This window comes from Triticum urartu, chromosome 1A (assembly GCF_056163025.1).
Source record: "Triticum urartu cultivar PI428250 chromosome 1A, HENAU_Tu73, whole genome shotgun sequence".
Taxonomy (NCBI): Eukaryota; Viridiplantae; Streptophyta; class Magnoliopsida; order Poales; family Poaceae; genus Triticum; species Triticum urartu.
In genome coordinates this window covers 540,789,575-540,800,645 of record NC_141873.1, presented here as the reverse complement: position 1 = coordinate 540,800,645, position 11,071 = coordinate 540,789,575, and the positions used below count along the sequence as shown (strand labels likewise).

At 40.3% G+C, this 11,071-nt stretch overlaps 1 protein-coding gene across 1 annotated transcript; it reads right to left on the bottom strand.

Annotated features, from left to right (window-relative positions):
* Positions 1-1,582: 1,582 nt before the first annotated feature.
* Positions 1,583-2,480, bottom strand: LOC147992389 (uncharacterized). The gene is made up of 2 exons (XM_087540346.1): positions 2,318-2,480; positions 1,583-2,141 (listed from the first exon to the last, which is right to left on the bottom strand). Exons 1-2 carry the CDS (start codon positions 2,406-2,408, stop codon positions 1,813-1,815), a joined length of 420 nt encoding a protein of 139 aa, XP_087396472.1. The 5' UTR covers positions 2,409-2,480; the 3' UTR covers positions 1,583-1,812.
* Positions 2,481-11,071: the final 8,591 nt, after the last annotated feature.

Here is an 11,071-nt window from a genome sequence, read left to right as displayed (position 1 = left end):
AAATTGACCTTGAGGAGAAAAGGGTGCATGCACCTAATCCGATGATTCAGGAGTCATTTTTCTCACTACCTACTATACCAGCACCGTCAATCCCTGAGGTTGCGGTGCAAGCACCTGTTGCAACTCCACCCATGACAACTGTGGGAGAAGATCCTGAACATGTCCGTCAGGAGCCGACCGAACCCGTTGTTGAGCATGAAAGGGGGGAGCAACAACCACTTTTAGAAGATGTGCCGAAAGTTGAGGCCCTTAGAAGGTCTTCAAGACAAAAAAAGAGCTATTTCTACTGATTATAAAATTTATAACAAGGAAATAGTTCATACGGAAAAAGAACCCACCTCATATGAAGAAGCCATGGGAAGCCCTCAGTCATCAAAGTGGCTGGAGCAATGGAAAATGAGATGAAATCGATGAGTTCCAAAGATGTTTTGGACTTAGAGAATATTCCTAAAGGAGCCAAAACAGTAGGCTGTAAATGGGTCTACAAAACTAAGTATGACTCTAAAGGGAATATAGAAAAGTATAAAGCACGGCTTGTGGTAAAAGGATTTACACAAAGAGAAGAGATAGATTACAATGAGACATTTTCCCCAGTCTCATGTAAGATTTCCTCCAGAATCATAATGGCATTAGTTGCACATTTTGATTTAGAGTTATATCAAATGGATGTAAAGATGACATTTCTAAATGGGGATTTAAAAGAAAAGCTATACATGAAACAACCCAAGGGTTTTATCATGGAAGGCAAGGAAGATATGGGATGCCGCCTAAAGAAATCCCTTTATGGATTAAGACAAGCCTCTAGACAGTGATATCTAAAGTTTAATGAAACAATTAAAAGTTTTGAATTTAAAGAGAATATTGAGGACAACTGCATTTATGCAAAGTTCAAAAATGGGAAATATATTTTCCTAATCTCTTATGTGGATGATATCTTGCTTGCTAGCAGTGATGTTAGTCTGCTACAAGAGACAAAGAAGTTCTTGTCCTCAAATTTTGATATAGTAGATCTTGGTGAAGCATCATATGTTTTGGGTATAGACATTCACCGAGATAGAAAAAATGGAGTTTTAGAACTATCGCCGAAGGTATATTTAGAAAAGGTTCTTAAAAAGTATAATATGCATGCGAGTAAAGCGACACCTCTTCCTATAATCAAGGGCGGCAGTTTTGGGAAATTCCAATGTCCCAAGAACCAATACGAGATCGATCAAATGAAAGCAGTACCATATGCTTTGGATGTTGGAAGCTTATAGTATGCACAAGTGTGCACTCGTCCTGACTTAGCTTTTATCACCGTGTACTCGGTAGATATCAAGACAATCCAGGCATAGAGCACTAGAAGATGGTAAAGAAAGTTTTGCGTTATGCGCAAGGCACGAAGGACCTCATGCTAACATACAGAAGATTTGATTCCCTAGAGCCCACCGATACACCCACCGATCTAGGGTTTCGCGCAGTAGTGACGTGAAGCACCGCCACCGCCACTACTCTCCGCCATCACCGGCCACCGTCACCATGGCCGGCACCGGGAGTTCCTCGAGTCAAGGAGAAAGTACTCCACCGTAGATCCCTAACCCTAACCGATCCAATGAACCAACACTTTCCACTAGTTTACAGTTTTTTTTTGCGGGCTATAATTTACAGTTCACTGAGATTTACAAAAAGTAGCGGCACAGGAAACGATGACTTCAGCAGGGGTTTGAGCTGAAAGCTTGTGTGCTCTATTTTAAAATGCGAAAAATTTACACAAAACGATACAATTTCAACGAGATTCATCACAAAAAAAAGGCCATATGCGGGCGTGGTTTGTTACATTTTCGTCACATATCCCATGATCGCTTGGAGAAACGCGCGAGATACATCCATCATCGGTTGGTGTCCTGCAGCTTCAGCCTGTTGGCGACTGTAATCACGCGGTGGTGCAGGTTCAGTGGAGGTCGACGCCGGCGGAGACCTATGCTGCTCATGCGCGCCATCTCCGTGGAGATGGTGTGGTGGTGGGGGCACCTTCGGCGCTGGCGGCGCAAAAGGACGCCTGTTCCCTGCAACGTCGGCGAGGTTCAGGTGTGATGCGGGCAGCGCTGCGGCATCTCCATCGACACCCGACGCGAGCAGGTTCTTGTAGTCGTATGCATCACCTGAAGTGGGGGAAAGGTAAGAATAAGAGAAATTGTCCTGTACCAAACGGAAAATCAACCAACCAAGAAAATATATCCATGAATTGTGTATGCTTGTGAACAGAAACTTTAATCGTGCATGCATGCATGTCTACAAAATGGACAAATTGCGTATGCACTCATGTACTACTACTCACCTTGTATCCTTGCTTCCTGAGGTTCAGAGAGCAGGAGGAACTGCAGGAGGAAGACGAGGAGAACCTTTGAAGGGGACGACGATCTCTCCATGGGTTAAGAGTAGCTAAGGTCCTCTTGTGTGGATCAGTACGAGAACTGTGTGCGTTGAGGCTGTGAGCAACGAGGATATATGTACTGCGGGCCGGGGTGCTCGCTCAATCGTGTGGACATCCATGTGCCTAACTCTCTAGTCAACGGATGAGTCTCTCACCCGATCCCTTGCTATCAGACTAGCCACAGTAGGACTAACTTCAGCAGTAACATCGAATTCAACTCAGCAAATTTGTTTATGTGACAATGAGTTAATAAGGAGAGAGGTAGTTTACTGTAACATCACATGTCCCAATGCAATATGAGTCTATAACCTAATAAATAAAGCTTTGTATAACACCACATTTTTGCTACTACCCACTATAAAAATAGTAATATAGTCTAAGGATATGTGTATGTTACTAGTATATGTTACTCTTCATCGTGGCTAGTTTCAAAGTGGTAAATGGCTTCTCTTTTCAAGACCAAAGACCTCTGGCGAGCCCCCCAAGGATACAAACAGACAAACAGTCTTGTACTAGTAGCATGTTGCCCACCCCACAATTTTTTATAGAGGTAAATACACCCGAAGTCATAGAACTTGCACGCGATGATCAGTTTGGTGCACAAATTTGTAAAATACATGTTTCCGGTCATCAAACTTGTACAAGCATTCATATACGATCACATTTCATGTACACGGACGTATCCATGGGCTATGTGGCATTCCAATGTGGCGAGGGCCCATTGTCATCCGCTGTAGCATGTAGGTCTGTAGAGAAGCCTTTGGCTTTTTTTATTTTCGTATTAAGCCCCTAAAAATAAAATGAAAAAACAAGCGATGTGGGGTCTTGAAGCTGCAACGTGCCCTAGTAGTCATACGTGGACAACCACCGGACTACTGATCATTCATGTCTATGTAGCATGACTAATTTCTGTATCATATAAACATTGACTGAAAATAATTTTTACAAGAAATGTAACACCGAAAAAATGAGCACCGTGACTCGACCATGTGACCTTGTGCTCAAGGTTAACTAACATTACCACTGACAACACAACACGTCCAAATATAAGAAAATAATTTATATTCTTGTGTTTGTGACATTCAAAAAATATTTATGTGTTACAAAAAAGGTACGCGGCATTTTAAAAAGTTTCAAAAACTTGTATTTGGAAAAATGTTAATCAACACAACACATCCATATTAACATTTTTTCAAATACAAGTTTTGAAACTTATGTGTATTGAAACATATACTCCATGTGATACATATATCTTTTGATGTTTTAAATACTCCAGTATACATCTATGTTTTGATACACATATATTTTAAATACTCCAGTATACATCTATGTTTGGAGTATTTAAAAAATATATGCTTAATACTTTTTAAGTGTATGATTGGCATTTTTTTCAAATACAAGTTTTGAAAAGTCTTGAAACTTTTTTCAACTATGTTTTTAACATTTTCGGATGGTACGAAACATTTTAAAGCTACACAAACTGTTTTATACATTGTATAGGCATTTAAAAAATGTCATGACCAGTTTTTTTGGAATGCATGAACATTTTTAAAATGCAACGTATCATTTTTAATTACACAAATGTGGTTTACAATGTTTATTTTTTTAAATGTCACACACCTTTTTTTGTAACACATAAACATTTATTAAATATCACAAACACAATAATATAATTTTTTTTCTTACATAGAACAAGAAGGAATAACAACATGAAAAATATTTATCCCATTTGATATGTTGTGTTGTCGAAGCCCGGTGGTAATCTTAGTTAACGTTGACCACGAGGTCACATAGTCGAGCCATGGTGCTCCCTTTTTTGGGGTTACATTTCTTGCAAAATTGATTTTTCGGCCGTGTTATATGATATAAAAACTATTCGTGCTATCTAGACATGAATGGTCATTGGTTTGGTGGTTGTTAATCCAAGCCTAGTAGGGGCACGTCCCTAGTTTGTAACCGAACCATCCCTTATTTTTCCATTTTATTTTAGGGGCTTTATACGTAAATAAAAAATCATTTTATTTTAGAGGCTTAATAAATTAAAAAATAGGTGCATAATACGTAAATAAAGAAAAAGTCTACAGATCTACCATGCGTGGTGGGCTTACAGTGGGCCCTGGCCATGCTGGCATGCCACATAGGCCATGGATACGTCTGCGTACATGAAATGTGACCGTATATGAACGTTTGTGCAAGTTTGATGACCAGAAACACGTATTTTACAACTTTGTGCACCAAACTGACCGTCACGTGCAAGTTCTATGACTCTTGGTGTATTTACCTCTTTTTTTTAAATGAATCAGCATGTTGCCCACTTGTCCCAGTGGACGTTTTTAGCTATACCTGCCCGTTCCATCAAAATAAAAAGAAGCTAAACCTGCCCTGTTTGCTGTTGCAATGCATGTGCTCACCCCTTTCTGTCGTTCGGGGTGTGTAACCGTAGAATACGTGGTATAATTACTACCTACGTTAGAGTTTTGTATTCTGCATGATGCGGGCAATGATTGTAGCTTCATAAGCTATCGTTCTCACTCCTTTTCCTTTCCTTATGTTTTTGACGCCAATTGGTTGCATGGGTTACAACTTCAGAAACAACTAGATGAAGGCCTGCGTGTTGCACCGGGAAGCCTAACAAAACAGATGCATAAATAGGTGCTAATTTTTTTTAAAACTATAACAAAAACAAATTTAAAATTGCAGTAAGTTTGTCTTTAAAAAACAGGAAAGCATACGAAGCATGTGATAAGATGTTGTATAAAAAGAGAAAACTGTTGCATTGATATCAACGGGGCGCCTACATAACAAAAATATGTAACATGACATACATATATTTGTTCCAAGCATCACACAATAATTAGTGAAACAAATCATGGATAGATTAGTGCATGAATTGTAACTTGTGACCACATGTATGACTTGAGGACATGACATAGTTGCATGACAAGGAAAATAGGTAATGGGTAGCCACTATTTAAGGATATAGGATCTGATGCAATGTGAAGCTTGTTCTAACTGGCATACTTATCGCCACCAACCGTGCAAATGGGCCCATGGGCTAGCGGGCTGGAACTGTTTTTCCTTTTTCCGAAACCATGGGAGCTCTTGTAAAAAAGTAAGTGTCTCACACACTCCACTTTCAGCGACTCGCAATTGGAATTTTTCTAGGCTGAAGCAACAGTACATACACAACCAAAGATGATTACCGTCGTGTCAAAAAAAGATTACTGTGATATTATCTCGGCTTGAAAATATAGCCCCCTTTAGCATTTGCGCGAGTCAAACATTTCCAATTTGTTTCCTTGTGATGGTCAAACATTTTTAAGTTAATCATCTGCAATGAAAATATGCTACCATTGAGAACATCACAATAACAACTATTATGCTAGGCAACATGTTTGCAGACAGATTAATTAATATAGTATACAATATTGAATATTGTATTAATATCTAGAAGGCTGTAAACAATTTGTCGCGCAATACTTGACCCAAAGTATGTTGGTATATGTTATACGTGCTATATATCAAATTGGAAGTACATGAAAAATATGTTCAGCATTGTGTGCAACGTTAGTTTGTAACTACTAAATTTGATAGCATTGAGATGTCTTCAGATCCCTTTTTTTATGTTAGACATCTATGTTTTATGTGATGATGCAGTCAAATATGTTTTCCAAATTTGTTTTAGCATCAAGAATATTGCACTTGTATTTTATTTTTGTAAACGTAGTAATGCTATTACATGTTCATACATTTGGGTTGACCAAAGTTTCGGATGGCCAGTTGCAATTTTTGTGTGCTTGAGCCTCGTTTTCTAGCCAATGTAGTACCTATTGATCTCGGAGCAAACATATTCAAATTTATTTATTTAATTATGGGGGGAGACATATACAAACTCATGCTTAATAAATTATCGGCAACAATCGGCAAAAAAGTCCATTACCACGCCCTTCGGACCCACGCTGGTCGGCCAATTACCGTGAGAGGCTCCTCTTGTCTCAGATACTATGTACACTAGATCATGGATGGCGCGCGTTGCTGCGCCCATCTATTTGTAATACTGAATGTTAGTGTTTAATACAAATACGTGGAGGCATTATATACCTAAACATTAAGCAATAGTAATAGCTACAAGAGACCAATGCTAGTGTTTTGAAACATAGCACACTTTGTATCGTTGAAGTATCAATATTGCATTGAGTTTGTTTGTAGATAGATTTCAGAGTGAAGACAATAAACACAAAGGTTATTATGAAAAATAGGAAAGAAATAGTTGTAATGGGATATGCAAGGCTCCTTCCTGATTTAATGGCATATTATTTTTCGACTGCCGAAATAACAGTTTACAGGAAACTATTGCTGGATATCCTTACAATATACTACAAAATTATTTCTAAGAGCAGTCACAACACTTCACATGCCAACTTGAAGGCAAGGATTTACCTACGATGAAAGATTGTACCCTTCTTTGTTAGTCAATGGCAGTTCGGAGGAAGAAAAGGCGAGTTCAAATCTTAACAGCAGCAAGATCATAGAGGAATGTATTTTACCTGCTTCCATTTGTAGCAATGGAACCACAAAGATTTACATGACTTCTGTTTCTTTACTTCGTCTTGCAGGTTTGACAAATGCACACTTTTTATCAACCCAGTCACTTGATGCTACATAAAAGTTAGATTAAATACTTCAAAGGTCAGATAGTAGCCACTAAAAGATTAGAGATAATAATATAAATGTATGATCACATATCACATCAATGAAGATAAAATCGGTGACACCAAGATGGTTAATTACTCGTATACTACGTGTTGATGCATTTAACTTTTTTGACATAAGAGGGCAACACTGTTACAGAGGGCAACTGACTGACGAAAGGTGCACAAAAACCATCATATTTACTCAGTATTACATGGTGCAATTAACTTTGCAGCCAGTAGTAAATTTCTCATATACACAGTGGTGCATTTAACTTTGCAGTGCCACATTATTAGCAAAGGCATTTGAGAGGGAAACTACTATTCACTTGGAAGACATGAGCACAGACAACTAAGTCAGATTGGATTTTTAGCAAGTGTATGCATGACAGACAACACCGGCACTTTAGAAGGTCAGGTCTTCAATTAAAACAGATGTGCAGACAGTAAGTACTTACTACAGAAAATATGTCCTTGTTAAGCTGAGATCTCAATCAATACAGGCAAGAACTCCACCGACCTGAGTGTTGTTCTTGATAGTGAGCATGAGCACGAACCGGGGGGGCATGCTGAACTCCTCCTTCCCCTGCTGCCATAAAAGAGATAAAGAACCAACCATGACAGTTAGGTGCAGCAAGAAGGTCTGGCTCTTAGTTAGTTATGGGCGTTGTCGGATGCTCAAGTCGATGGGTGGGTCCCTCTGCCATTGACGTGACGGCTGGCTCGCGGAGCAAAGTGCGGTGATCTGCACACAGAACAAACCAAATCAGTGGTGGCAATATGTACCTTGTATTGTTGCAGCGCAGTACATACTTCAAAAATCATATATAGCAGTCATTCTATTCCAATTTCCAACAAAACGTGTTACACTATTGAGGAAACAAACCTTTATTTCCAATTTGTAATTTGTTGTCAATAATTCAGAAAATTTATGTCAAAATATTGAAGAGTCGGCTCCACAAAGTACCCATGTGCATAACCTGCTATTCTACTGGTATGTTGCAGCTTTGTCAGACAAATGAGAACAAATAGGCATCATCTTCTTGCAGTGAAAGAGCAACCATGTATCGACATGAACCTTTGGATGCAAACTTAGTGCAGGAATCAATTTATCTAGTCTCTTCTTTGGAACGGATATATGTAGGAAATATCAGCACATTCTGTCAATATCCCAAAAACAGGGGATGAAGACGAGAGGTGGGGGCTCTAGAAGGGGCTCTCACCAGCGGCAACCACGGCCAGGTCCTCACGCACTGCGGCCGACTGGATCGATCGGCATCCGATTCAGCCACATCCCACGCCGGATCCCCTCGCGAGCCTCGCCTCAACTTGATCCCCACCCGCAACTTGGCTGGATTGACCCAGATCGCCCGCGTCGCCGCATCGAGCGCCTCCGAGCGTGTACAGCGCGTGATCTGGCGATGAGGCGCGCCCCCCTGGAGCAATGAGGAGCGGTGGGTGGATCGGAGAGGCGATGAACGGTGGACGGCGAGGAAGCCTCGTTCTCCGAGGCCATATCAGGCAGCGCCGTCGGAATAGAGCAGGTCGCGAACGTGTTTAGGGTTCGTCCGTAGCGTTTCACCCTGTGCGCTGTGTTGGATAGGATGGTAGGAAAGGCCCAAAAGGACAGTAGGCCCAATTAAACGTGAGACAACCAAAAAAGCCACCGGAGCAGCTGCCCGTAAAGCCCAGCGTAGCCTGACGCGGGAGTTAGTGCCTGCGTACGAGAATTAGGTGGGACTAAGAGCGAATCCGATGACCGAAAACGACTAAAAGTGACGATCTAATGGCTAGAATTGCTAATGGCCTGAGAGGGCTGGGAGGGTGCTCAGTTTTAATATATCTAAATGAGCGTTGAAGCTTTACAATTTGTAAAACATGAGGTTGGAGGCTAGAGCCATGATTTAATGCACAAAACTTAGCAAACTAGACCGATTAAAAATATAGATTGAGTTACTTTGGTGCTGCCTCCAATCTGCATAACAATTTCTGAGGTGTGGGAGCATCTTTGGCGATGATGACAAAGCTAGGTGGGAAAGCTTGCTATGTGAGTGTACCGAACTGGCACTAGAGCGAATGGGTGGCACGCCATTAGCTTGATCCTACAACTATGAAAACTCGATAAACCATCTGATGGATCTTGGGTTGTATATGACCATAATACAATTTGTGGTTTCCATTGATAACAATAAAACATTTGGATGTGTTAAATCCACTCCCGTACTCTCGAGATACTTCTCAGATTTTGTGGTTCATTTAGCCAATTTTGTCATCATTCGTCATCGGCGGCTTATTCTTCTTCTCATATGTGTGCAATGTGATGCCCACCTCGTAGTTGTTGGGTTCACTAATGGGAAAAAGCCTAACTATGACATGCCAAAAACAGCCTTGGTGGCGTATATGCCCAATGCCATCAATATGGCGCCAGTGAAAACATTAAGTGGTGGCGTTGATAGACATGTCAACAATATTTTAGTACTGATGGAGTGCAACCTGGCTAACGCCAGCAATTTATTATGTTAGTTATGGCGTATATTGTGCACCAACGCCAACATTTTGTATCTTTTGGTAATAAAAATATATATGCCCAGCTATTAGTATATGTGCAGCCATTTAAACTTCTAGTGGTAACTTCAAATCCACAAACACTAGTGATCAACTAGCTAGCTACAAGAAAAAGTGATCCGCTAGCTAGCTACCTACATATATGCACGCATTACATGTCTCGGTGAAGAATGATCTTCATCTCACGCAACTTGTTCCTGTTGCTCTGTCCCCCTTTCTGCACCGAGAATGACCTTCATCTCATGCAACTTGTTCCTGTTGCTCTGTCCCTCCTTTTTGTAATGAACTTTCAGGTCTTGAGTTCCACCCTCTCGGCCTTCAGGAGCCGTATCTCCTTTAGAGAATCGATCTCGGTGACCAGTTTGTCCTTCTGGTCGATGAGCTTCAATTTCTTATTGCAGAAATCAGAGTTCTTGTCGATGATCTCATCCCTCTCTTTCTTCAGGGAGCTATTCAACTCCTTAAGGGCCTTCACTGTACTCTCCTTTGACGCGACAAGCTCACGGCTGAGCATGTCCACATCGCGTACCGGTAGCTGCTGCTGGACCGGTTCTGGAGATGGGTCTCGTACATACGCCTGGCAAGTCAAATATTTGAAATCATCAATAATGAATGGTTAGATGATATATGTATATATGCATGTGTTTTCAATGCTCGTGGATGTTTTTGTAATCTTACCTGGTTGGTGCTCGTTTTGCCTTTGTCAACTTCTTCATAGGATGCGAAGTTGGACGAGGACAACTGGTAGTGGTTGTTCCAGCTACTCATGGCTGCAACATCAAAATAATAACAAGTATAGGTTATACGAAAATATAGATAGCATCACAATGGCCTTGCAAACTAGATAGCATCTCAATGTAGAGGGTTGACCTATATATAGCAAACTAGATAGCATGTGGGCCTTAGTGCTAATAAAAAAATTGGTGACCTACAACAGCAAATTGCCACCGCCTAATTTTTCCAATCTATCAAGTAAAATTTTACAATTAAGCATGCCTATTAAAAGGAGTACTTGATGATAGGTAGATCATATATATGCTTACGATGATTCATAAGACAACCAACATATAGATAATAAACAGGGAAAGGAAAGAGCAAGATGCATGGTGTATTCTGTCCAAGTTCAACTACTTTTGTGGCTGTTGAAGCATTCTCACATGTTATTGGTCACTTTTAACTTCCAATGCTACAAACAATGTTATTGGTCACTGTTAATTTACTTCCAATGCTACAAACAATATTATTGGTCACTTTTAACTTCCAATGCTACAAAAAATTGCAACATAAGGACTTGCCCTAATTTCTTCAGTGCACATTTCTAAAGAAACTACCAAGCAAAACTCCCATTTTACACATAACATATTAAACACTAAGTTCAATTGTGCACTATCCATTTCTACTA